Source organism: Trichomycterus rosablanca, chromosome 16 (assembly GCF_030014385.1).
Source record: "Trichomycterus rosablanca isolate fTriRos1 chromosome 16, fTriRos1.hap1, whole genome shotgun sequence".
Lineage (NCBI taxonomy): Eukaryota > Metazoa > Chordata > Actinopteri > Siluriformes > Trichomycteridae > Trichomycterus > Trichomycterus rosablanca.
Genome location: NC_086003.1, coordinates 30,437,740 through 30,465,657, shown reverse-complemented (window position 1 = coordinate 30,465,657; position 27,918 = coordinate 30,437,740). Strand labels below are relative to the sequence as shown.

Here is a 27,918-nt window from a genome sequence, read left to right as displayed (position 1 = left end):
TTCAACCACCTCCACCACTGGTAGTGATTTATCTGTGAATGGGTTGCTCACCTTGTCACTGCGCCACAAAGCTTAGTTTGGCTCTTATATGATGGTATTGACATTTACTAAACCTGTCCCTTCTTAAAATCAAACCAAAATGAAGTCAGGTTCTTACTTGTGTTGCATGACATCAAATCTGGTCCTCACACCAGACTTGGACAATTCTTATGGTGGATGCCGTTCCTGGTAATGCCCTGTTTATCGTTTCCAGGTTTGAGAGTGCACTGACAAGTGCATCTCCCAATTAGTTACACTAATATACCTTAAGTTACATATCAGAATAATGAGTTCAAATTCATTAATCACAATTAAATACTTTAATATCTGGGTGGGTCTTGTTTGATTTGTGCAATTTTCCACCTGGGGTGGCACTGTCGCCTCACAGCAAGAAGGTCCTGGGTTTGATTCCCAGATGGAGAGATCTGGGTCCTTTCTGTGTGGAGTTTGCACGTTCTCCCCGTGTCTGTGTGGGTTTCCTCACGCAAGTCCAAAGATGTGCATTCAGGTTAAGTGGGGATACTAAAATTTGCCCCTAGGTGTGTGTGTTTCCTTTGATAGACTGGTGACCTGTCCAGGGTGTTCACTAACTTTCACCCAGTGAACTGCACCCACCGTGACCCTGACCAGGATAAAGATTTGGTAAAACAGACTCTGGAGTTTAAAAAAAACTACTTTTTTTCCCCTTACTGCAGAGTCTACAGAACCATTTTCATGTACAATCCAGTCAAAAGTTGACAAAGCAAACTCTACCCATTACAGACTTTCATATTTTTTATGATGGTTATTATTATTATTATTATTATTATTAGTAGTAGTATTATTATTATTTATAAAATATGGTGCATCCGATTTGAAGCTGCTTCCTCCACTCAAAACCTCATGAATCATGCTGGATTAAAGCTCCAGATTTACTGTACATATTACATGTGAGTGAAATGACTCTTAACCAGCAGGTTAATCTGCACCACACCAGTGAACTGTTTGCAGGGACGTGGTCCCATCAGGAGACCCTCTGGATAATCAGGAGACCCTCCAAACTCCTGAAGGTTCTGAAGTTCCACACTGCAGCTTTAATCTGAGGGGACGGGGGTGCGTTCACTTCCCCCGCGTGTTCGGCCGCGTTTCTGAGTGTACCCATCTGGTGCTGCTGGTGGGCAGATCTGATCGGGGGCTGGAACTGCTCTCACCAGCTCTGAATGCTCTTCATTCCTAAAGATCAGCACCGAGCAGCTGCAGGAGAAGAAAGAGCTCGAATTTAATTACTCAGGTGAGAATTAAAGCGTTTAATATGATGTAGGGATTCGGGTGTGAGGCGTTTATTAGGAAATCATATTAATTTCTCATGTTTTTATAAGATTTACTGTTTCATCCTGTTAACGTCACAACACACATTTAACACTTTTATAATTAGTACATTTAGAGCTGATTGTGAGGCGAATGTGAATGGAATCGGTCTTATTTAAATCGAATTATTTCAGAATTTGATGCCTCGGACGGAGCCGCTGTGTCTACATTGAGGAGGATGTTAGCTCACAGGCTAACGCTTTTTATTTCATAAATACTGATGTAAAAACCCGCTCAGATTTCACTGTCGCTCTAATTAACACGTTATTATTAACAATAAATTAATATTATTCTCAGAAAGTCTGTTTTTGCTGAATATTAGAATAAGCCAGATGTGTTCGAGCTGGTTACCGTTGTAATGCAGCGTTACATAAACTGGTTATGCAGCATTGATTTACTGTAACACGGGGTTTCCAAGCAGCTGGATTCTTTACAGCACTTTAAAACCATTCATAAATAAATTAGAGGGGAAATCGAACAGTATAGAAACTATATCTTTTAGCTTTGTGCTTACAGATAGAGAAGGAAGGAATGTAGACAGTTATACGCCAAAATATATATTCTTTATTTGCAGCATTGTGGTTTTATTTCATCTCTTTGTTCTAGAAACCAGTCTTTAGATATTTTGCAAACATATACGCCATCAACTCTGTTGGGAAAAAGCTATGATTAAATACCTGCACTCCACCTGGAGCCAGTTTGCACTTGATGAGGCGCAGAGACTGCCATTTCTATGATCAATCAATCATCTGCACCTCCATGCCCCCTGCTGGCCATTAACAGCATGGCCGGTGTGACATTTACACCTTTTAGGGGTCAACTTTATTTATATAGTGCTTTTTACAATAGACATTTTTTCAAAGGAACTTTACAGAATCCAGGACCAACAGACCAAAACCCCTGTTAAGCAAGCCGAGGGCGACAGTGGCGAGGAATGTCAGAATGTCTGAGCAGTTTGGAATCCATGTAATAAGAAACGAAGCTGTTCTGAGTACATGGGGCTTTCAATCAAGTCTTCATAGGGTGTTCCTAAAAAAACGAGACCCCAAATTCTTACCTTATATTAAGAGAAAGTTTGAATTAGAAGCTGCTGAAACATGGACGTCACTGTCCACAGTCAAGGGAGCTTTACACAGCAGTGGGTTTTAGAGACTATACGCTTGACCACTGCTAAGCTGAGTCACAACAGCGACTCCTAGTGTCTGATCGTGCCGTCGACACAAGCTGTGAAGGAATGTGGAAGGAAGTAGCATGTAAATCCACTGCTGGCGGGGGTAAAGATGCACAGGGGTACGGCCGTGCCAGAAGGGGGAACAGCGCTACATTTACATTTTAGCGGACGCTTTTATCCAAAGTGACTTACAATTGTGACAGTATACAGTCTGAGGGCCTTGCTCAAGGGCCCAACAGCAACCTGGCAGCCAATCCGGTTCAAGTCTGGCTTGAACCGGCAACCTTCTGATTACTAGTCCAGTACTAATAACAAGCGGCGTCTACATACTTCTGGCCTGATAGTGTAAGTGCGGGAAGGAAGGTGTTCCCTACGTACAGATGTTTCCTCTGCTCTTAATACCGTGGTCTGAAGGCTCCTGCAGATGTTCTGTAGATGTTCGGGGTGTGGTACAGAGTTTTTTGGCTCAGTGAAATACCCGAGCGCGCATCAGAGACCAAACTAGGTCATGCAGCCAGAAGAAGAAGCGGCTGAAGATTAAAATAACTCGGCGAAGCTTCTACTCCCCACGGTTCTGCTAGAGCTGCTCTCGTTCCTGCGTTCCTCTTTACTTCTCATCATGACCAGCTTCAGGATCTGCTTCCTGACCAGGATGGACCACGGAGCAAACATACAGGAACGTTACGAGCTAGGAAGGGAATCGAGCGTGACGGTGTTAGAAGAAAATAATCCATGACGTGTGGTGTGATGTGATGCGGTCTTGATGTGAACTCCAACCACATCAGAGTAAATTATTTCCCAATACCAGCACCCGAGTGCTTCATCCTAAAGGGTGGAAGTTTTCTCACGTGGAACTGGTAGAAGAACCATCTAAGATGGTTCCATTTAAGGGAAACGTCCCAATTTGAATGCAGCACACTGTTCAGGGATTCCTGCCGTGTAACGCTCAGGGGTTCTGACGCCGCTGGTACCTCCATTGCGCTTCCTTCGACACATACCGCTGCCGGCCGCATGTTTTCACCTGCCAGTGGCGGAGCCTCACACAGACACAATATGAATGCCACTGGAGGCGCCTCGGCCAGCCAGCAGAGGTCGCAGTTGTGAAGCCCTCAAGCGGTAAAACAAGCTATCCCACCAGAGCTGGGATCTCGAGCTCACGAGTTCTCATCTCAGCTCTGCTTTCAGCCAGTCGGACGCATACACAGTCACATGATTGGCGGTGTGTCTGTAGGGGGAGGGACGATGGCTGAAACAGGGTTCCTCGTCGCCGGTGTGAGTGCGACCTCTGCTGGCTGATCGAAGCATAGACGGCGGTGCGTGGCTCTCCACACATGATACTGCGCTCTCTGATTCTCATAACCTCATAACACTGAAGTGTGTCTGTGTGTGGGAATTTGTGCCCATTCAGTCTAAACATGACAGCGTTTGCATGGCTGTGAGCTGACGATCAGTTGACGTTCCGGTTCGTCCCAGAGCTGTTGATTGGGACTGAGCTCAGGACCTTCCCTAAACTGCTGCTGCACATTCTGAAGCAGATTGTTTCCTTTACATTTGCGGGGTTTAATGGAGGCTTTTATCCAAATCGACTAACAATTATGACTGACACAGTTGAGGATTAAGGGCCTCGCTCAGGGGTCCAACAGGGACTTGAATCGGCAACCTTTTGATTACTAGTTCAGTGCCTGAATTGCTGAGCTAACACTGCACATGTGAGTGATTTATTACACTTGTTAGTGACTGTTGAGTTTATAGCATATGCATTCAGTAAATAGAAGGCGTGTCCATCAAGCATAGTGGTTACCAGTACACAGGAGCCAGTATGTGTACTGGTTTGGGGTGTAAACGTGAAATGGTTCTGCTGTTCTGTAGAGCAGAAATGAGAATACTGGCGGTGGTGCTGCCCACTCGCTCTCCATTTCCTTTCTGAAACCTCCACAGAGGTGAATGTTTTTATTATCGTCTCTGTAGATGATACACACCGCCTACACACACCACACACACCACACACACACACACACACACACCACACACACACACACACACACACACACACCACACACACAGTAAATGTCTGCAGCTTTCACACCTACGCAGAAGCTGTCGGCCTGAAACCCGCAGCTTCATGTGGCTCCATCCAGCAGAGGAAACAGAAGCTCAGAAGCATGACGGTAACAGGGGCGTGTGAGCGGTACGAGGTTTTTTTTTTGGGGGGACTGAAATGAGGTTTGTTTCTGACCCTCGTCCGGGAGAGCAGGTCCGGGTGACCAGCGATCGATTAGGGATTTCCTGACCTGCTAGTAAATATCAATACTGATCCAAAACACTGGAGCCGCATCGGATATTGTATTTAGTGACAGTGTGGGGTGTGTTAGACCCCCCGGGGCGGCAAAAACTGGACGAGGACGCCTGATTATGTCTGTCTGAATAGATTTGACACGTTGATTGCAAGCCAGGCCTTTATCTCACAATTTAGTCATTTCCAATTCCCAAAAATGTGAGAGTTGATGTATTTAGATAATCACACTATATCGGGACACCACTTCTAATTTTTTTATTCATTTGTTTAGGGCAGTTGTAGCCTAGTGGCTAAGGTACTGAACTAGTAATCAGAAGGTCACTGGTTCAAGCCCCACCACTGTTGGGCCCTTAAGCAAGGCCCTTAACCCTCAGTTGCTAAGATTAGATACTGTAACACCTGTATGTCACTTTGGATAAAAGGTGAAATAAATCATATAATCACATAAGTCATATATAGAAAATTATATGCTTCTAACTGTGGAGCAACAGTTTAGCGAAGGACCTTTCCTGTTTTTGTAGGGGCAAGATGCACAGAGCCCTGAGCTCAGCCCCACTCAACAGCTCTGGGATGAACCGGAACACCGACCGAGTGTCCAGCCATACGAATGCTGTCATATATTGACTGAACAGGCACAAATTCCCACAGAGAGGTCACTGTGTTTTAATACCGTTTGTCTTTTAAGCTCATGGTCAGGCGTCCAAATACTTTTGGTCATGTAGTGTGTGTTTAACAGAAGTGCATATTGTGTACAGTTCATTATCTCATGCTGCACCCATAACTCCTAATTTTGGGTGGGTCCCCCCTCTGCAGTGAGTCCCTGTGTGCTCCTGATGGAGGCGAGGCGGGGGGGCTTTCAGGAAGGACGTCATGCACCCCTGCGTCTCCTCCTGGCCTCCCGCGTCTCCTGAAGCGCCCGTCCCTCCAGGCTATGCTTCCCCGGCTCCCTCTGCCCAGCCTTCCGATCAGACGCTCCCGGACCTGCTGCGTGGTTGTGTGGCGCTCCCGGCCCCGCCCCCGAGCCCCCGCATGGACGACATGGAGTCCCTCATCGTGGTGACGGAGTACGAGCCCAGCGGCGCCCCGGCGTGGGAGGGCGGCATCGAGGAGGAGGAGGAGGAGCCGGAAGAGATGGACAGCTCGGAGACGCCCTCGGGGACGACCCCGCCCCTACGCGTTCCGTCCTGTGATCTGTTATCTCGGGCGGCGGGGCGACCCGAGGCGCTGTTCCCCGGGGGGCAGGAGCACCGCGGCAGGCTCAGCCTCTCGGACAGGAAGCTGTCGCTGCAGGAGCGCTCGCAGACCGTCACCTCGCCGTGCGGCTCGCCGGGACTCAACGGGCGCTACATCTACCCCTCGCTGCCCTACTCGCCCATCACCTCGCCTCACTCCTCACCGCGACTGCCCCGCCGACCTACCGTGGAATCCCACCGCGTCTCCATCACCGACCTGCAGGTACACGCCCGCCCCCCTGCGTACCGGTCTGCATTAGTTTACAAGTTTAATGTCAAACTCACTCACTCGGGGACCTGCTTGGGACCTGCACTGAGAGCGCACTTACAAGTGTACCTACCAATGGCTAGACTTTTTCAGCCACCCTATTCTTGACATTAGTCAATCATGTCTGTGCAGATGCCTGACCGGCTGACAGCACAGCGGAGATTTGAACCCCAGATCTCAGCTGGAGTGAGCTAGCTTACTTTACCACTGCTCCACCCTGCATAGATCCTGCATATCCTAGCAGTTTCATTTCCGCTGCATTAGGCTACGCTTGAACTGGCTTTGGGTGGCCAGCAGGAGGAGGTAGTGCGCCTCCTCCGACCCACATGCAGCCCTTAGCGGGCGGAACCCTTTTCCACCCATGCACTCTACACAGGCGCCTCTATCTGCCAATCAGGGTCCTTACACAGCGTTCGAAGACCCCGCCCACATAGTCCGGCCATCCCGCCCTAGCAGAACCGTGTCTGCTGCAGGCACTGCCGATTATGTCCGCTAGATGGCGCCCAGCCGACCGGTTTCGAACCGAGGAGGTCAGAATCTCGGCGCTGGTGTGCTAGTGGAATATCCCGCTGATATACGCTGATGTTCATGTCTTTGATAGTTTGATGTTAGAAGGTGTGCACAAATTTGCTCTTGTCTTTATTTTTTAGGACTGCGTGCAGCTGAACCAGTACAAGCTGAAGGACGAGATCGGGAAGGTGATTTAATTTATTGTAATTAATTATGTGTTGATCTTTAAACAGCCACGTGTCTGAAATCTCAGATCTGTAATGAGCCCACCTACCGTGGTTATGGAATCATGTCCTTCTGTCCTGCCAAATATGGCCGGCAAAGGGGGCATGGAGGTGCAGATTATTGACCACGACTGACTGACTGACCAAGCCGAATTATAATTGTGATGTTGTTTACAGTAATCACTCTGGTGCTGCATTGCTTAATAATAACACGTCCTTTTTGTTTCTATTAAATCTAGGGCTCATATGGAGTGGTCAAACTGGCCTACAACGAAGACGACAACACCTACTACGTAAGTTCCACACAGTTCCAAACGCGTCTGTGTAGAGAGAGCGCCAGGTTATCACACACACCCATACTCTGTATGATCTGTCTGATTTCGGGTCTGATTGTGTTGTTGTCTCTGTAGGCCATGAAGGTCCTGTCCAAGAAGCGTCTGATGAGACAGGCTGGATTCCCGCGTGAGTGCGCCCTGTACCAGATGGAGAGCTCAGTGGGGCGGAGCTGTGCTCCAGTGTGTGCTCTTTATTCTCCAGATCACTCGTACTCACCCGTTGTTTTCCCGCCCGTACAGGAAGACCTCCTCCACGTGGAGCCAGGTCGGTACCCGAGGGTCCGCATCAGCCCAAAGGCCCCCTGGAGCGGGTGTACCAGGAGATCGCCATCCTGAAGAAACTCGACCATCCTAACGTGGTCAAACTGGTGGAGGTGTGTGAGTGGGAGTGGGCGTGGGCGTGTGTTCTGTGCCAGACCTGTAGAGGGCACTCGGGTTGGATACTGATGCCGTGTGTGTGTGTGTGTGTGTGTGTGTAGGTGCTGGACGACCCTGGTGAGGACCATCTGTACATGGGTAAGTGTAGCTACACGTCCTGTAATGTGAGAATGAACTGGATCATATTAGCACATAATATAACTATTAGAGACGGTGCATCCCTATACTGATTTTCTTTCTCTCCACAGTGTTTGAGCTGGTCAAGAGAGGGTGAGTAGGAGCCCTGGAGGTTCCTCCATGTGTTTTTAAGCTGAATTTATTCTGCCATTTAAAGAATTCTGGATTCAGAAAGTGTTCAGATCTACTGTGGAGATCAGCCGGGGGGCTCGGTTACAGAATCATGTCCTTCTGTCCTGCCAAATATGGCCAGCAGAGGGAGCGTGTAGGCGCTTATCAAGTCAAGTCAAGTCAAGTCAACTTTATTTATATAGCGCTTTTTACAATATACATTGTCTCAAAGCAACTTTACAAAATCCAGGACCAACAGATACAAAAACCCCTGTTGAGCAAGCCGAGGGCGACTGTGGCAAGGAAAAACTCCCTGAAAATTACAGGAAGAAACCTTGAGAGGAACCAGACTCAACAGGGCCCATCCTTCTTGGGTGGTCTGGAGGATACTTTAAATAAATACACGATTTACACAAATCATACAAACACAGAATTGAATGATCTAAAAGTCATCCAGTGGTAATAAATAGATAAATAAACAATTAAATAATAATAGAGTTGTTATCCACTCTAGTCTTCAATAAAGTCTGTAGTGATTTCTTGTCGTTGCAATTACTCCAGACCCGTCACATCTGACAGGAGCAGCATCGTTGTCCCGGCAGTCTCGACTTTAATCCTTAACCTCGGCGGGTAAACAGGTTTCCATCAGAATGCCCTCGGGGTAAAACAACAGAGAATGTAGTTAATAATGTACAATGCTAGTTGACAAACAGTTTTACAGAGAGTTTTAGACTCCGGCAGCCCTAATTATTACAGCATAACTAAAAGGGAGAGCGAGCAGGTAACAAGGTCATGAAGGCTTTCACAGGACATCAGCGCCCACCTCTCCTACCCAAACCAGAGTGATTGGACAAGAGAGGCAGAACGACAGCGACCCAACATCCCTGATCACCACAAGTTTCTATGACCAAGAACCCCCAAGCTCTGCGCCTTTGTCTATACTAATCAAAAGCCTGAGAAAATAAATATGTTTTCAGTTTAGACTTAAACATTGAGACTGTGTCCGAATCCCGAACAGAGGCAGGAAGATTATTCCAGAGTTGTGGAGCTTTGTAAGAAAATGCTCTTCCACCAGCTTTGGTCTTTTTAATTTTAGGAACTATAAGTAACCCTGCATCTTGTGAACGAAGTGGACGTGCTGGGTTGTAGTAATTAATAAGCTCACTCAGATACTGTGGAGCCAGACCATGTAGCGCTTTATAGGTTAGTAAAAGTATTTTGTAATCAATGCGAAATTTAACTGGCAGCCAGTGTAGAGATGATAGAACAGGAGTGATATGATCAAATTTTTTAGTTCTAGTTAGCACTCGAGCTGCTGCATTTTGAACTAACTGGAGTTTGTTTAAGGATCTACCAGAGCATCCAGTTAGAAGAGCATTACAATAATCTAACCGAGAAGTTATAAACGCATGGATCAGTTTTTCGGCGTCATTAACAGATAGTATATTTCTTATTTTAGAGATATTACGCAAATGATAGAAAGCAACTCTAGTAATATTATTAATGTGTGTATCAAAGGAGAGATCTGAATCTATTGTGACACCTAAGTTTTTTACATCTGGGCTGGGAGTAACAGAGAACGTGTTTAAGTTTAGCACCAGGTTAGACAACTTGTCTCTTGCAGCTTTAGAGCCAACAAGTAAAACCTCAGTTTTATCTGAATTAAGTAAAAGAAAATTACACGACATCCAGTTTTTTATGTCGTTTACACAATCTTCTATCTTACTGATTGTGTCAGTATCATTTGGTTTGGCTGATATATACAGCTGTGTGTCATCTGCATAGCAGTGAAAGTTTATGCCATGTTTATGAATAATTTCACCTAGTGGAAGCATATAGAGTGTAAATAATAGCGGTCCAAGTACCGACCCCTGTGGAACACCACACTTTACTTTTGTAGTTTCTGAGCATTTATTATTTACATAAACGAATTGAGAGCGGTCAGTCAAATATGATTGAAACCAAGAGAGTGCGAGTCCTTTAACACCTACTGTATTTTCTAGCCTCTCCAGTAAAATGTTATGATCGACCGTATCAAACGCTGCACTAAGATCTAATAGAACAAGAAAAGAGACACATCCATTATCAGAAGACATTAACAACTCGTTAACTACTCTAATTAATGCGGTTTCGGTACTATGGTTGGGTCTAAATCCTGATTGAAATTTTTCATGAATACAATTTTCATTCAAATAAGAACATAGCTGTTTGGAAACGACTTTTTCTAATATCTTTGAGACAAAAGGAAGGTTTGAAATTGGCCTATAATTAGATAAAACATGTGGATCAAGATTAGGTTTTTTAATCAGGGGTTTAATAACAGCACTTTTAAACAATTTAGGTACGTACCCAAGGCTAAGGGATGCATTGATTAATGTAAGCAGGGGCTCTACAATAGCTGGGAGTAAATCTTTAAGTAAACGAGTTGGAACAGGATCGAGTATACACGATGATGACTTCGATGATTTAATCAACACAGTTAGTTCATTTTGGGAGATTGGATTAAAGGAATTTAGTTGGATTAACTCGTTACTATTATCACCAATGCTGCTCGGAGTGAGTCCATACTTAACATTGGCAAGTGACACACTCTGACTCTGAAGTCGTATTTTTTCTATCTTGTCATTAAAGAATTTTAAAAAATCATCACTGGTACAGTCAGGCGGTATATTAGATTCAGTTTCATTGACGTTTTTAGTTAATTTGGACACTGTCTCAAAAAGGAATCTAGGATTGTTTTTATTTTTCTCTATTAGGGATGAATAATATAAAGATTTAGCTTTTATAAGTGCATGTTTATACTCAGTTAGAGCATCTTTCCAAGCAATCTTATACACCTCCAGTGTAGTGTGACGCCACTTACGTTCTAATTTCCGTGCTGCTTGTTTAAGTGCGCATGTGTGGTCATTGTACCAAGGAGCAAGTTTTTTCTCCCTAATCAGTTTAGTTTTGAGTGGGGCTACGTTATCTAAGGTTGTGCGCAGTACGGTCTCTAGGTTTTGAGTTGCCTGATCTAGTTCTTTAGGTTCTGATGCTGATATATTTGGTAATTCTGGTAGGCAGTTTATGAACGCTGCTGCAGTTGCAGATGTAATAGTGCGCTTACATTTAAAACGATTTGGTTGCTGTATATTATTGGACAGGGACACTTCATATATTAGTAGGGAGTGATCAGAGATTAAGTCATTCTGTGGTATAATTTCCAGGTTGTCTATGTTTATACCATAAGTAAGTATTAAATCTAAGGTATGTTTACAGCGGTGAGTGGGTCCTGTTACATTTTGGGTGATGCCTAAGGATTCTAAAATAGAATCAAACGCAATTTTGAGTGGATTACACTTATCCTCATAATGAATATTAAAGTCACCAACAATTAAAGCTTTCTTAGTTGATAAGACTAATTTAGAAAGAAAATCGGCAAATTCGTTAAGAAATTCTGAGTAAGGACCAGGGGGTCGATAAACAGTAACCAGTTTAAACATACTATTTTTATCAGATGAACATTTATTGGTTATGTCAGAGATAAGAACTTCAAACGAGTTTGTTATGGGAGATGATTTTACAGTAAGACCTATGTCTTTATCATAAATTGCGGCTATTCCTCCACCACGACCGCTAAGACGTGGCTTATGTTCATAACTGTAACCCGGAGGAGATGCTTCATTTAAACTTAGATACTCATCAGGTCTAGCCCAGGTCTCGGTTAAACACAGGGCACTAAGACAATTATCTGTAATTATTTCATTTACAATTACTGTTTTGCATGCAAGTGACCTGATGTTTAGAAGTCCTAACTTTAGTTTAACTTTACTAGGGTTTTCATGATGCTCATTTAGATTAATTTTAATTAAGTTATTATGACATACTTTTTGATTTTGTTTTGGCTTACACCTGCCACGGTAAACAGACACAGTCTCAATGGTTTGTGACCTAAGGATTCCGGGTGACGTCCGATGGCGACTCGCAGACAGTCGGTTAGGCCTGTTAGTCTGCTGCCTGGTCTTGGCTCTGGATAGTCATTTAACACTATCTGCCGCTACACTAACGCGGTGGTAAAGCCTGTCACCTATGCTGCAAGAAATGCGAGCAGCACCCTCCCACGTGGGGTGGACACCATCCCGCTTCAAAAGACCAGGCCTTCCCTCAAAGGTGGACCAGTTATCTACAAAATCGATGCAGTTTTCTGAGCACCATTTAGACATCCAGCGGTTCAGCGACAACAACCTGCTGTAGGTTTCGCCACTGGGTCGAATCGGTAAGGGGCCAGAGCACACTACTGCCTCAGACATCGACCTAGCTAACTCACACACCTCTTTAACATTACTCTTAGTAACCTCAGACTGCCGTAAACGAACATCATTAGTGCCGACGTGGATAACAATCTTCGAAAATCTACGATTAGCATTAGCCAGCACTTTCAGGTTTGCTCTGATGTCAGGCGCCCTTGCCCCCGGAATACAAGTGACTATGGTTGCTGGTGTCTCTATGGGGGTTGCAATACGCACGTGTCAGAGCTGAGAATCTCCTATAACCAGAGCACTTACATTAACAGGCTTCTCAGCGGGTGGCTCACTGAGTGGGGAAAACCTGTTGGACACGTGCAACTGAGATGGTCGGTGCTTTTCCCTACGACTATGTCGCCGAGACGTCACCCAGTCGCCCCGCTGTGAGGGCTCTAATGCCGGAGTCTGGGGTTCTGTACCTGAACTGCTGGCATTCGGGACTGCTACAGCTGAATCTAAGCACTCACTAGTAGTAGTCTGTTCTAACGCCCGAATGCGCCCTTCTAACACTGAGATCTTCTCCGTTAGACTAACCACTAATCTACACTTATCACATGTAAAGTTATCACTAAACACGGAGAAGGAATAACTGAACATATTACACTCGGAACATGGATACAAAGCTCCTGCTGGGGCCATAATAACAGAGAAATATACTTAGCTTTACAAGATGAGTTGGAGATGATGTTTATGTTGGATTCACCGGCGCTTCTGCTGGTAGTCACAGAAGAACGGCTTTAATTCCGGATGAAACAGGCGATGATGAGCTGGAATACAAAAACCACCAACCAAACCAACACAAACGTGCTTCGTTCGGACAAAAGCGGCTGTAATTCTAAAGGAAAACGGTGTTATGCGCTGGTGTACAAAACAAATAAACGCGCTTCCTACGAACAGAAACGGTTATAACTCCTCACAAAACAAAGGTGTTTTAAGAGCTGAAATACAGAACACAACCAAACACAAACGCGCTTCGTGCGGACCGAAAACGGTTTTAATTCTGGATAATTATGATGTTTATGCGCTGAAGTACAAAAACAAACAAAACCGGGCTTCGTTCGGATGCCGGTAGCAGAAGTTTCCTAGTTTCCAACACAGCACGAATTTACGTTAGTAAACACAAGCGCTTTTTTACGATAAACAAAATAAAACTAAATCAACAACACACGGAAGATTAACGTATAAATTATATGTTTAAAACATACGTATATAAAAAGTTATTTAGCTAAAGGCTACAAACAAACTACTAGGCTAGCGTCTCAGCGTGCGTACCACCGGAAGTGACGTGAGCCTAGTGACTCTTCGAACCGGAAGTGACGAAGAGGATTGACATCTTGGTTCCTCATACTCATGATTGACATCTTGGTTCCTCATACTTAACAGTAACCTGTTGTCGCCTGGTTGAGCATTAAGTCGCTCCAGGTGGAAGTGCTTCTATATCCTTTCCCGTGATTCGTAGCTGAAGCCGGTTTTTGACTTCCGGTTACAGTGTTTACGTTCTGAACGACAGAAGTAGTGGTCATTCGTAACTGTTTTTTTTTTTTTTTTTAACAAACATGGCCAAAAGCGCTGGGTGGTTGCATAGTAAGTGTAGAGCGACTGTCTATTTATGCATTTTGTTAGACGAGTGCACTCTGAAGTGTGCACCCTTATTCCCTCCTCTCGGTGTGTTGTTGGAACGCGCCCTGCTCACTCGCATGTTCTGCGTCTCTCTGCAAGCTGATGCTCCGAACAATAAAGCAGTTTTGTCTTAGTTAAAACTGAGTCCTTTCTTCATTCCTAGCACTCGACAGTAAGGACATTGTAAGAAGCTGTGGTGAGCGTGTTCTGACCGTGCCCCACGCTTCCACGCTTACAGAGTGGGTAGATGGCATGAGGTTAGCTATACTGATATAGTGAACCATTTCGTCTTTTCCGAAGCTGTAGACGGTGAGGAGCTACGGAACTATAAAAGCACATAACTATAAAGGCATGCATGCGTGGGTAATGCTGAGGGAAAGTGGAGTAGTGGAGACGGTGGGTTGCTCGTGCATTGCAGGGTTATGGTAGGGATGAGCCGAGGAACATTCTAACTGCTGTGAAACGTTGGAAATAATAAACAATGTATAACGACTGATTTGTTGATTGTTTTTTACTTCTACAACAGTGTATACTGTACTTGGTTCATGAGTGGATGTAAAGCAGGAAAGGGGAGATGAAGGGACAGAATAAAATGTGTTGCGTTGTTTAATTTACTAAAACAATAAACTGGGAACAACAAACAGGGTATTTACACACGTTCGGTATTCACTTGGACATTTGATTGTTATTTGTCCAATTTCTGCAACGCTCTCTAAAATTTTGGACTATACAAAGTGAAACTGCATTATACGATATTATAATTTTTTTATTATTATTTAATTAATAAATATTATAGTATTAAATAATTAATATTATTATTATGGAATGTACCGCGTAAGGCGCAGGGCACGGACAGTGTTTACGAATCCGCTGGTGCTCAAAGCACGAACTTTCCAATAACAGCTTCAATTTCTTTCAGTCGTTGTGGCACCCGAGAGCGGCACACGTCGAGCCCGAGCTCATACTTGAACCAGTCCTTACCAAAAGTAGTTTAATAATGTTGTAGTTAGTACTACAGCAAATCTAACGCGACTGGAAACGAAAAACCGGCAAACGGAAATAGGGAGGCGTCATGCCAGCCCCCATTGGGTTGCCTGGAAAATCGAGGATAGCACGGTTTCTTCCTCACAGATTTGCCAGCTCCTCTCTTGGCAACCTGCTTTTCTCTTGATCCATGATGCCGGGTTTAATCCGGTCCAGTCTGGTTTTCTGTTGGTGCATGTGACCAGCACACAGAGAACACTGTCACGGCACAAGAGAACCGCCCTGGACAAGCGAGGCTTCCCCTGAGGCGGCGTGATGGACCTTTTGCACAGCGGGCCTCGTTTCTGTGCAATTCTGGTTGATGTGTAAGTGTAGATTGATGGTAAAAAAAAGACGTCAAGGGGTCTGAATACTTTTAGAATCCAGCGCGACGTCTCGCTCGTCTTTATTTCACGTAGCCCGACGTAGTTTGACTGGTTTTGTGTGAATCACCAGTGCAGTGATGGAGGTTCCCACTGATAAACCCCTGAACGAGGACCAGGCTCGATTCTACTTCCAGGACCTGCTCCGAGGAATCGAGTACCGTGAGTTCACCCGTTCACTCCGGCATTAGTGCGCCGATCATGAGGTGCCGTGATTAGACGAATGAAGATGATCTCTGGTTCTCCACAGTGCACTACCAGAAGATCATCCATCGTGACATCAAGCCGTCCAACCTGCTGGTGGGGGAGGACGGTCACATCAAAATCGCCGATTTTGGGGTCAGTAACCAGTTCGAGGGAGCCGACGCCCTGCTCACCAGTACTGTCGGGACTCCTGCCTTCCTGGCTCCAGAGACGCTCTCCGAAACACGCAAGAACTTCTCCGGGAAGGTCAGAGAGAGTCCGAGTTTTGTTTTCCATTAAGAATAGATACACTCTCTGGACAAAAGTATTGGGACACCCCTTCTAATCACTGTGAGAGAAGAGATCGAGATGTACTGTGTTTGTGTGCAGGCTCTGGATGTTTGGGCGATGGCCGTGACCCTGTACTGCTTCGTTTTCGGAGTGGTAAGACTGAGCTAACGTTGAATATTAATACTGAATCATTCCAGTACGTGTGTTTACTCACCGTTTGTCCTGCAGTGTCCGTTCATGGACGAGCGAATTCTGAGTCTTCACCAGAAGATCCGGACTCAGCCGGTGGAGCTTCCAGAACAGTGAGAACTTTCAGATTTACGACCTTCTTTCTGTGGAGGTTTGTTGTGTGTATGATGTTGCGCTGGCTCACCACCCCGGGGATATGGGTTTGAATCTTAAAGGTGGAACCAGACCCACTGTGGCCCTGACCAGTATCCAGTCGTATCTAATTTCTCAGTGGTATTTCCCTCTAATGCTGCAGACATCCACTCCTATGCAGGTTCATACGGAGATCCGTATCGCGCACAGAGAGTCATGCACTGATCTCCATTATCCCCCATCTCTGTGCAGCACCATCGATCAGCCAGCAGAGGGCGTAACTGCAGCACTTATGAGGAATCCCCACAGCCCTTCCTCCCTCAGACCAGCCAATCATTGTGTAGAGCTGAGATTCGAACTCACAAGCTTGAGATGTTAGCACTGGTGTGTTTCGGGGTCACCACAGTGGACACTTTCTTAGCTAGGCTGTTTCGGTCATATTACCACCCCCCTCCACAACCTCAATCACATTAGCCAATCACAGCCATTCAGATATCCCACTGGCTGATAGCACTGCTGAGATTCGAACCCTCGCCAGCGTGCTTTACAACTGTGCCCAAATCTAAAAATAGCCACCTTGACCCTGACCAGGATAAAACAGTTGAAAACGGTGCACGTGTAGACGTGTATTTTGTGCTGATCTTTGCTGCCCCCACCTGGTGCTGTGAAGAGCCCTGACCCCGGTATGTTCTTCTCTCTCTCAAAGTGCAGAGGTGTCTGATGATCTGAAGGACCTGCTGCTCAAGATGCTGGAGAAAAATCCTGAGAGCAGAATAACCATCCCACAGATCAAGGTGAGAACCGTAAACCTGATCACCAGCTCAGAACTGTTCCTCAGTTTAGAACTGTTCCTCAGTGCAGAACTGATCACCAGCTCAGAACTAATCATTAGCTCAGAAGTAAAGTATGTGGACACCTGAGCGTGAGCTTGTCCAACACCCCAGTTCAAAACCATTTTTGTTGCACCACTCTTCCAGGGAGGCTTTCCACAAGATTTTGGACTGTTTCTGTGGGAATTTGTGCCTGTTTAGTCAGTATTTGTGAGGTCAGGCATTGATGTCTGATGAGAGGTCCTGCCTCAAATCAACATTCTTATTTATTCAAAAGATGTTAATGCTCCATGTGTGTGTGTACATGTGTGTGTACGTGTGTGTATGTGTGTGTGTGTGTACATGTGTGTGTGTCTGTGTGTGTGTGTGTGTGTGTGCAGGTACACCCGTGGGTAACGCGGCACGGGGCGGAGCCTCTTCCTCCTGAAGATGATAACTGCTGCACTCTGATCGAGGTGACGGAGGAGGAGGTGGAGAATTCGGTGAAGCACATCCCCAGCCTCGCCACCGTGGTGAGAACACACACACGCACACACACTCGAACAGCCACGTGGACTCTGGTCTGGCGTTGATTGAGCATGTTCTCCCTCCTGCAGATCCTGGTGCGGACCATGTTGCGTAAGCGTTCCTTCGGGAACCCTTTCGACTGGAGCCGCAGGGAGGACCGGAGCCCCACCACACAGGGACACGCCCTCATGTAAGCGTCTCACATCAGGTGTGTGTGTGTGTGTGTGTGGTCAGTTAGGTTTGCTAAAGCACCAGCGCACCCTGCAGAGTTTGAATTGGTAGTAACTAAATTGGGAGCTAATCCAGAGGAACGAATGCTGATGGTGGTGTCTCCTTCTGTCCTGCACCTCTAGAAAAGGGAGAGCAGGGACTCTGAGATCCTGCTGCATTCAGGGTGACCGGAGGTAAAGATCTGCAGGTTTGAGACCCTCAAGATGAACTGATTCTGCTCATGTGAATGAATAAATGAATGAATGGATGAATGCCAGTATGACAGCATGTGAAAGCAGATTGTTGTAATGCTGCCGAAAGTTTTTGCACCCCTTTGTTGAATAAACGAGAGTCAGTGGGCCTGTCCCGATTATTCCCGAATCCTCTGATCACCATCATTTCATCATCATGTGATACACGACCACCAATCCGAGTTCAGGAGCCGAACACTATCAGAAGTCTGACAGTGGGGGAGGTGGGATTCAATTCTTGGCAGTACAGCGTCGAGGATGAGCAGCAGCTCGAAATATTAAAGTACAGTAACGTTTTTATTCAAAGCGACTAAATACATTTTAATTCAGGGGCCCGACTGTTGGAAGCCTGGCAGAGGTGGGGCTTAAACCTGCAGCCTTCTGATTACTAGTCCAGTACCTGAGCTGAGCTACCACTGCCCCAAAATTCAATTAACCGAACTGATTCGTGAATCGAGTCGATTCAGATGAAACAACCGAACCCCGACACACCAGCTACTCGGTCCACCAGGATGCCGTGATCGACTGCAGACAGATTCCTTCCTTTTACCTAATTTAAAAAATAAATAAATAAATAAAAGACCTATTCAGCGGATGAAACGAACCACTGAGTCGTTTAGCTCAACTAATTTAAAATGAATGAATCAAATGACTCGGATCACAGATCACACTAAGCGCTCATATTACCCAAAGTATTTATTTTATTGTCATTCGTGTTTGTTTCTCGTTCCGTCTTGATGGATTTGTCCCTAGCCGAGCATTGTCGTCTCTTACTCTCAATTTTAGCTGGGCGCCCAGACAGACACGTGTCAGATGGGTAATTGCGGCCTCTCCTGGCTGCTCGGGGCGCCTGCATGAGGGACGATTGATTCACGGGTAGTAGTGCGTCATTACCGTGCTTTTATAATACATAAAACCGTTTAATCAGTGATTGTTTTTCTGTGATCAGTTGGTTTGGTATAACGGTGACCGGCCTGACGTTAGGAGTTTGGTTCATGTTTGCATCGTGCATGTTGTTTGTTCCATACTGGGGTTAGACTGGAATGTTCCCTCCCAGCAGCTAGTTCTACCAGTTAAACCGCAAGTCTGATCGGAGGAACCAAGGAGACAAATGATCTATAACACAACAGACGTTACCCAGACCGTTCCCCTACATTCATGTCTATAATACATCAGAGTTCTATTATAGAGTTTTGGTAATGCAACCTAACACCCTGAAATGAGCTTAGAGCTTTAAATGAGGGTCTAGGTCACTGTTCAGAAGCCACACCCTCTATCCCCCCCTAAATAATAAAAACACAAACATCGGGGCGCTCGGGTGGCAAAGCGGTCCAGCACACAAGCCCAGCAGTGCTGAGATCTGAAGCTCTCGAGTTTAAATCTCAGTTCTGCTATCAACCAGCTGAGCGCCTACACAGACACACGATTAGCTGTGTGTCTGTAGGGGACGGGACAATGGGCGACTCAGGGATCTTAGTCTCTGGTGCAAGTGCGGCCTCTGCTGACCGATCGAGGCGTCTGCATCCCTGGCAGGTGAAAAGAAGCGATCCGTGGCTGCGTGAGTGACCCCCCCTCGATCAGGTGCGGGGGTCGCAGTGACGAGCGAGAGATAAAATCCAATTGGACACGACCGGACTGGGTGAAACAAGAGGGAAACAACGAATGTAAACAAGCCGCCCTGATGCCCCCTAAATGCCCCGTTCGGTCCGGTTTGGGACACTAAAAAAATGAACTTTAAAATGAACCGCGCCCCTCGTACTGTGTGCTAGATCATGTGACTCCTCTCTGAGAAGAGATTCGGTATAGAGGAGCGTCCTGACCCGCACCGTGCCCGTCTCTGCCCTGTGAAGGTTCCTCCGATCCGATCCGAACCTGCTCCCGCTTCCGCCCCACCCACACAGACCGGATCTCTCGCTGCCCGCGCGTTCCGCTTCCTCTAAAGTGCCGCCGTTTGTGTTTCCTAGGAAACAGGAGAGCAGGGACGGCACGGCGAGTGTGGACCTGCCCTACGTAGGCGAGGAAGAAGTGCTGTCCTGACGGCCCCGCCCGGTCCACAGCGTCAGAAGGGCTTAGCGTGGCTCGGTCTCCGGCGGGGAGGTGCATGCTGGGGGACTTGGGTCGCCCCCATCCCCCACGCGTGGACGGCAGGGAGGCCTGAAGAGGGCGCTGTGGGACGCTCCCCGGATCATGCATGCATTTGTACAGCCAGCATGCGCTGTGTGTCCGTCCTGTACGGACCTGCTCTTCTTTACTTGTGGTGGGGGGGGGTTGGAGGTTTTGCTTGCACTTTCTATAACGGGGTGGTAAAGTGGGGTGGAATTAGGAGGTGGGTGTGTGTGTGTGTGGGGGGGGGGGGGGGGGGGGTAATTAGGCTGGTTGAATGTGATTGGCTGTTTCTCAGCTCATTTCTGACACGCTCTCTCCGTTGGCGCCGCCACCTTTTAGATTCACAATTTTTGGCATTTATGGACGGTTGTGGCCTAGTTGTTGAGGTACTAGACTAGTAATCGAAAGGTCGCTGGTTCAAGCCCCACCACAGCCAGGTTGCCCACTGTTGGGCCCTTGAGCAAGGCCCTTAACCATTAATTACTTAGTCTGTATAGTGTCACAGTACTTTGGATACAGAGCACTGCTTAATGCTGAATGTAAATGACCAAATACCACACAAGCAATGGAGGGTTTAGGGCCTTGTTCAGGGGCCCAACAGTGGCAACTTGTTGGTAGTGAGAATTGAACCATGAACCTTCTGATCACTGGTCCAGGACCGGAACCACTGAGCTGTCTAACACAATGCAGAGAATCGAACGCGTGCAGCCGTCTCTGGGCCAGTGATAGCTCAGTGGTTAAGGTACTGGACTAGTAAACAGAAGGTTGCCGGTTCAAGCCCAGCCACTGTTGGGTCCCTGAGCAAGGCCCTTAACCCTCGATTGCTCATCATGTTCTGCTCATTGTGTAAGTCGCTCTGGATAAAAGCGTCCGCTAAATGCTGAAAATGTAAATGTCTCTGTATCAAATTGGAATCTGGAACACTCCTGCTGGGACAGCGGTATCTCAGCGGTTAAGGTACTGGACTAGTAATCATGAGGTTGCCAGTTCAAGCCCCACCACTGCCAGGGTGGTTCCTTGATTGGTTGTTTTCAGCATTTAGCGGACGCTTTTATCTAAAGTGACTTACAGTACTGTGACAGTATACTGTCTAAGCAATTGAGGGTTAAGGGCCTCGCTCAAGGGCCCAACAGTGGCAACCTGGCATTGGTGGGGCTTGAACCAGCGACCTTCCGATTACTAGTCCAGTACCGTAATCGCTAGGCTACAGCTGCCCTGATTGGTCCCACTGTTATTCACATAACAGTAAATAAGAGCATCTTACACAGAATCTGGGTTGAGAAACAGTCAGCGTTCCGATTCCTGCCAGAGTTCGATGTTTACGGGGATGAAAAAGGGAAAGGATGGAGTGTTTGTAAATCCTCTATCAGTGGAATGTAAAAAGATGAACAGTTCTGCAAAAAAAAACCTCGTCCATCCATCGTATGAAGCCCAGCATCAGGACCACTTTACTTTCAAGATGTGATTGATTTAGGTTAATATCAGGGTGTCCAAACTTAGTCCAGGTACGCTATATGGATAAAAGTATTGGGACGCCCCTTCTAATGACTGTATTCATGTGTTTCAGCCACAACAGTCACTAACAGGTGTAATAAATCAGTCATATAAAGGAAATCACATGCTTCCAATTTTGCTGCAACAGTTTAGGGAAGGTCCTATAGCTCTAGAAAGACATGAAGAAGCTCCAGTGTCCTGCACCGAGCCCTGAGCTCAGCCCCACTCAACAGCTCTGGGACGAACCGGAACATCGACTGATCAATCAGCGCCTGGCCATACAAATACGAATGCTGCCGTCTTTTGACTAAACGGGAACAAATTCCCATACACAGACACACAGTGCAGCTTAGTGCAGCCACTGTTGGGCCCTTGAGCAAGGCCCTTAACCCTGTCTGCTCCAGGTGCGTCATAGAATGCGCATACATCAAATAAATGTGCTCTTCTTAATGAATGAGGCTTTCCACTGAGCTCAAGATCAGGCGTCCACATACTTTTGGCCACACAGTGCAGCTGCAAAGCTTTTATCTTTTATCGAGACAGTGGTAGCTTCGTGCAGCCGATGTTGGGCCCTTGAGCAAGGCCCCTAGACCTGTCCGCTCTATGCACGCTGTACAGTGTATAAATGTCAAATAAATGCGCTCTTCTTACTCATTTAGAATGGAGCTGTCCGATGAGCTCAAGATCAAGCGTCCACATACTTTTGGCCACACAGTGTAGCTGCATTAGAGTCGGGGCAAGTCCCTCTATCTTAGTGGGTAGAACTTTGGTTCATAAGTCTACCATGCAGCCACTGTTGGGCCCTTGAGCAAGGCCCTTAGTCCTGTCTGCTCCTTGCAATGTATATATGAAAAATAAATACGTTCTTCTTAGTAAATGATCAAGATCAGGTGTCCACATACTTTTGGCCATGTATCACAAGCGTACCTGACTTTGATTGGTAGCTTCCTTGCTGCATGATGCTGAACGGGAGCACAAATTCCCACAGACATGCTTCAAAGTCTCGTGAGAAGCTTCACATGGGTCACTATTTTAATAATGTTTGTTTTTGAAACGAGGCGTCCAACAAGCTCGTGTTCAGGCGTCCAAATACTTTTGGCCACATAGCAGCGTAAGAAGAACTTCATCAGTACCTGGTTTGGGTCGGGACTCGAGGATCAGAGATGATGATGATGATGATGGTGATGAATCTTCTCTCTTACTGTTTAGAATATTTGATTTGATTTGATTTGATCTTCATCTGGTGTAAAGTTTGGACACCCTTGAATCCAAACGTCATTAGCTGGTTAGCTTTAGCATTAGCGTTCTTTGTCGGCTGTGTAAATAATATAAAGACGTGCACTATTCACCAGGTCAGCATGAGACTGGTGTTTATACCAGAGAAGGAATCCGCTCGCTTATAGAAACGGTTCGACTACGGTGGACGTACACGCGGCTCCTTTTTATCATCCTGCTAATCTGGCAAGCGGTAAATTGAGCTAATAATACGAGGGATCTTCAGAAAGTTTCCTCACTTATATATTGTGGTTACAAGCGGTGAGGGTGGAGGAGGAGGAATCGGGCGTGTCTGAGACTGAGAGACGCTTATAGTCCTGATTTAGCTCCATCTGATCTCCACCTGTTTGGAGGCTGAAAGAAGCTTTAAGGGGAAGAAGATTTTCATGCGATGATGATGTGAAAGCAGCGGCGCTTCAGCGTCTACGGGCTCAACCAAACACATTAAACAGTGCAGACACTTTTGGAAGAACCCTCGTATGTTAGGTGAAGCATGCTAGCACACCAGTGCTGACGCCCTCTGCTGGCTGATGGATGGTGCTGCACCGGGGGAGACGGGGGATAATGGAGATCGGTGCGTGACTCTCCGTGCTCGATACGGATCTCACGTGTTAGTCCGACCCTTTTCGGTCAGGACTGGAGGTCTGCAGCAGTATAGAGTACCATCGGGGCATCGGATACGACTAGATTGGGGGAAAAGGCATTAAAAAACAAACTCATCGCTGTCACACCAGCACCGGGATTCTGAACTCCTCGGTTCGAAACTCGGTGTTACCTCCGGTCGGCTGGGCGCCATCTGGCGGGCATAATTGGCAGTGCTTGCAGCAGATACTAATTGGCCACCCATGTGTGTGTGGGCGGGTCTTCATACGCTGTGTGAGGACCCTGATTGGCGGAAGAGACGCCCGTGCAGAATGAGGAGGGCTGTACACGTGTGGGAGGAGGCGTGTACAGCGACGTGCTCTCCTCAGATGTGATCTGGTATCTCTCAGCAGCGGGAGATAAAACTGAGTCGCTAAATCGAGAGAAAAATGCTTTAAAAAAACAAACTCATGAATAGCTAACGAGCACACATCTTAACTGATGGACCACGCCCGAGGGACTGTGTGTACGTTTCTTCGTTAGTCGGACCGTTAGTGGATTCGATCGTTTGTGCATGAAATCCTGAATATTCGGTTTGTGATTATTTTTACTCTCATTACAGACATTTTACTCTGGTACGTTTTTAAATGACTTGTTGATAGTTATCGACGTTTCTATATAAGGGGTCTAGTATCTGTTTTTCTTTAGGAAATACAATAACCTTTATGATCTATGCATGACGTTTTTGGGAAATACATGTATGCCTTACATTTCATGCGTGTGACTTTAGAGCTTTCGGTACCGTATATTGGGGGTGGGGTGTAGCTGTGGGTCATCGTGCTCGTGAGAGGTGCTTTGTGCCACCGGACTTCCTTTATACACGTTCTGGGTGTTTTTACACTTGCACTTTAGTTTCGAACCCGAGTCCGAGCCCGTTCGGACCTTATTCTGTATATTTAGGTGTGGATGAGACGGCCAGACACGCTGGTCAGGATGTTGTTGATGAAGACTTGATGTTTACTGCTAGATTGGGCTGTTTTTTTTTGGAACTGAGCTGATTTATTGCCCGTTTCGACCGACGTGGAACTGGTTCTGTTCCGGTTCTGCCCATTTTCACCAAAAATTAACAGGTTCCAAATCTGGAACGTTCTGTGACTGTGTTGAGTTGTATAGAAAAGACCAGCTAATAGTGTGAATAAATGAAGAAGCTCCGCCTCCGTCTCTGATTGGTGGATGCACCGTTCCGTCAGGCTCCGCTGCGCATTTTACTGGCTAGTCGAAGTGCTGGTACAGGTGGTGGAAGAACACTGAGAGTATAGCGTGCTCTATCGTACGTGTTCCAGCTCTCTGTATGAATGTGCTGCTGGAGGCGTCACACAGTGGAGGAAGCACGTGCTAACCAGTGGCTCTTCTCAGCCAGTATAGGAATTGCACTGGGGAATTAAACAGGACTGGAAGGAAAGGAAACAAAAGATCCTGGTCAGGGTCGCAGTGGGTCTGATTCACTGGGCGAAAGGCAGGAAACACCCTGGACAGGTCGCCCGTCCATCACAGTGCAGATACACACACACGCACAGTTTAGTTTCTAGTAGCTGCATGTCTTTGGACTTGTGGGAGGAAACCGGAGCATACAAAGGAAACCCACACAGACATGTGGAGAACATGCAAAACTCCACATAGAAAGTATTTGAAAGTATCCTGGCCGTCCAGCCGGGGAAATCGAACCCAGAATCTCCTGCCGGGCTCCTATACGGACCATAATCGTCTCGTCAGAGGGCGGGTGCGCCGGAGGGGATTCCTCATAACTGCTGCAGTTACGCCCTCTGCTGGCTGATCGATGATGCTGCACACATCCACGCAGACGTGGGATAACGGAGATCAGAGATCTTTCCTAATAAATCCTCTTGTCTTGTATCTGATGAGGTGAATGACTGAAGCGGGATTTCTTCATCTGAACAGGGTGTAGAGAAGTGAAGGCGTGCAGCACCAGACATCAGACAAAAGCACAAAAAACAGATTTACTGAGGAAAGATCTGGCAACCTTGGATTAACTGAAGATCTGTGTGTTCCTTGTTGCTGTTCAGTGCCCGAAAAAGCATGCAGTGTGTAGATTGACTGCGGTAATGACTTCTAGATGTAAGAGAGTGAATAATGTGATGTACTGGCACCCTGTCCGGGACGTTCCTGCCTCACGCCCGGTGTTTCTGAATGCCTGAGTGAGAAGAGAAGAAAGTGCTTGAATACTTTTCTGTTCTGCCCGTCGTAGATTTGATTTTTCTTTATTTACACAGTAAGCGTGAGAACTGCTCGTCTGAACGTTCTGAACAGTCTGAACTGAACGGTGACGGCTGCATGATGAAGACTTTTGTACAGGATGATTAAATATTGAAGCTTTTTATGTTGATCGTACGTGCTCGGTCTGATGTGAAGGGCTAGAACACATGACTGAAACATCACTGTAGATCTTAGATTCTCTAATGATGATTGTTTACACGGATTTACCTGCATGCATCAACACCGACATCTTCATCAACATCTGCATCTGCATGCATCCACACCGACATCTGCATCAACATCTGCATCTGCATGCATCTACACCGACAGACCACACACAGACTTTTAGAGCATGTTAGAACGTCTGATCTGGAGCGTATTAATCACTCTATACTTTCTGTATCTGATCTTTCTTTTAATAAATGATCATTCAGACCATCTGATCACTCACTGGTCTTCTTTTTGTTACAGACTCTACACACCAAAAGTATGTGGACACTCATTCTAATTCAGGTGTTCCAGCCAGACCACTTGCTTACAGGTGTATGAAATCAATTAGATCAAATAAATGGTATTAAATTGTATACAGGGTGTCGCAGGACACTCTTATTTCAGAAACGAAAGGGAAAATAACATATCTGAATACCCCAGCAAGTAATGGGTGAGGTAGCATGTAGCATATCAGCGAAGACCAGAATGTTCTCATAAATTGATCGCCGCAATCAGATTTGCAATATCGCTCGTGGTTCAAAAGTTATCAACACAGAAAGTTCAGAACTTTAGTTGTTGTTTACAGGTAACTGAAGATGGAATTGAGGAAAGAAGAGAGGATCGAGGTGATTCTGATGTCCGGGGAACGCAGCTACCGTATCATTGCCGCAGACTTCAACAACCGAAGACCGCTACCGACGAAGAAACCACAACAATGGTTTTGGCAGCCTTCGACGCAGCGGCGACACCTCGCAGCGGAACGTGGTGTCAGCCAGTCGTCCCTTGTACGGATTCTTCATACCAATAAGTGGCTTCAAGATCCAGCTGCAGCAGAAACTATCAGAGGATAATCCTGATAGACGTGTGGAGTTCTGCACCTGGGCGTTAGACCAACATCAACAGGATCCCGCATTCGCACAGGGCATTCTGTTCAGTGGCGGGGGCAATCTTTATGTCAGTGGTGAGGTCAACCGCCAGAACGTGAGGTACTGGAGTGACGAAAACCCTCACTGGACAGCAGACACCGAAGTCGTAGGTGATGTGAAGGTTCTGGTGTGGAATATGGGGCAGCCTAAATGCTCAGCACTACCTGACAATGCTACAGGAACCAGTGTTCCCATCCATTCTGACCCAAGATGGCAGTTCCCCCTGTTATTTCCAACAGGATGGGGCTCCACCACACTACGGAGCAGTGTAGAAATATTCAATTCCCTGGTCATCGGATTGGCCGTCGTGGTCCTGTGGAATGGCCGCCCAGATCACCCGACCTCACACCACTCGACTTTTATCTCTGGGGTCTCAAACAAATCCGCAACAAACGCTAGCTTCAGCACGGCATCGTGGAGGCTTGTGACGGCATTTCTCCAGAGATTCTCATGCGGGTTCATAACGACTGGATCCAGCGCCTTCAGCTCTGTGTTCAGCACCAGGGACGACACACTGAACACGTCAAATAGCTGCGCATCACAGGGGACGGTCCCGGTCGTTGGTGCAACTTTCTGTGTTGATAACTTTTGAACCACAAGAGATATTGCAAATCTGATTGCGGCAATCGATTTCTGTTCCCTCACCCAGTACTTGCTGGGGTATTCAGATATGTCATTTTCCCTTTCGTTTCTGAAATAAAAGAGTGTCCTGAGACTTTTGACTCACCCTGTACATCAAGGTCAATACTGCTGAGATAAACGTTTTTATTAAGCCTTTAATAATTAGGTTATTATTAATGCTTTGTTTTTAATTAAATAATTTTATGAAGCTTTAATAAATAATTGAATGCCCTAATATTTAAATGACACTTAATTAACTAATTGAATGTTTTGTAATACTTTAATGGCTTTAACTACACTGCACATCAGATCAGCAGGGTGTTCGTGTTAACAGAAGTTGCAGCACGTTTGCTGAATCATGGAGAAACTGCGACACCAAGCGGCCGATCACTATAACTACACCCCCCCCCCCCCCCACCCCCACCCCTTTGTGTAGTGTG

The 27,918-nt window shown here is 46.4% G+C and overlaps 1 protein-coding gene across 5 annotated transcripts; it reads left to right on the top strand.

Moving 5' to 3' along the window:
• The first annotated feature begins 1,181 nt into the window (after positions 1-1,181).
• LOC134330069 (calcium/calmodulin-dependent protein kinase kinase 2) lies at positions 1,182-26,262 on the top strand. 5 transcript variants are annotated; one of them, XM_063011008.1, is made up of 17 exons: positions 1,182-1,309; positions 5,667-6,308; positions 7,004-7,051; positions 7,327-7,380; positions 7,498-7,549; positions 7,663-7,796; positions 7,902-7,938; positions 8,049-8,070; positions 15,471-15,559; positions 15,648-15,847; positions 15,971-16,024; positions 16,100-16,173; positions 16,899-16,986; positions 17,403-17,534; positions 17,619-17,719; positions 17,883-17,947; positions 26,193-26,262. In XM_063011008.1, the coding sequence occupies exons 2-16, from the start codon at positions 5,724-5,726 to the stop codon at positions 17,935-17,937; spliced, it is 1,725 nt and encodes a 574-aa protein (XP_062867078.1). In that variant the 5' UTR covers positions 1,182-1,309; positions 5,667-5,723; the 3' UTR covers positions 17,938-17,947; positions 26,193-26,262. The 5 variants fall into 5 exon arrangements, with proteins under 5 accessions (XP_062867078.1, XP_062867077.1, XP_062867075.1 ...); XM_063011007.1 differs by lacking the exon at positions 26,193-26,262 and adding an exon at positions 19,955-20,041; XM_063011005.1 differs by lacking the exons at positions 17,883-17,947; positions 26,193-26,262 and adding an exon at positions 19,955-20,249.
• The last annotated feature ends 1,656 nt before the right edge of the window (positions 26,263-27,918 follow it).

Bases quoted from the DNA above. Each gene is read 5' to 3' on its own strand.
- LOC134330069 (XM_063011005.1), top strand. From the start codon at position 5,724: ATGCACCCCTGCGTCTCCTCCTGGCCTCCCGCGTCTCCTGAAGCGCCC. The intron at 6,309-7,003 runs GTACACGCCCGC...TTTATTTTTTAG, and splicing joins TCTCCATCACCGACCTGCAG to GACTGCGTGCAGCTGAACCA. The intron at 7,797-7,901 runs GTGTGTGAGTGG...GTGTGTGTGTAG, and splicing joins ACGTGGTCAAACTGGTGGAG to GTGCTGGACGACCCTGGTGA.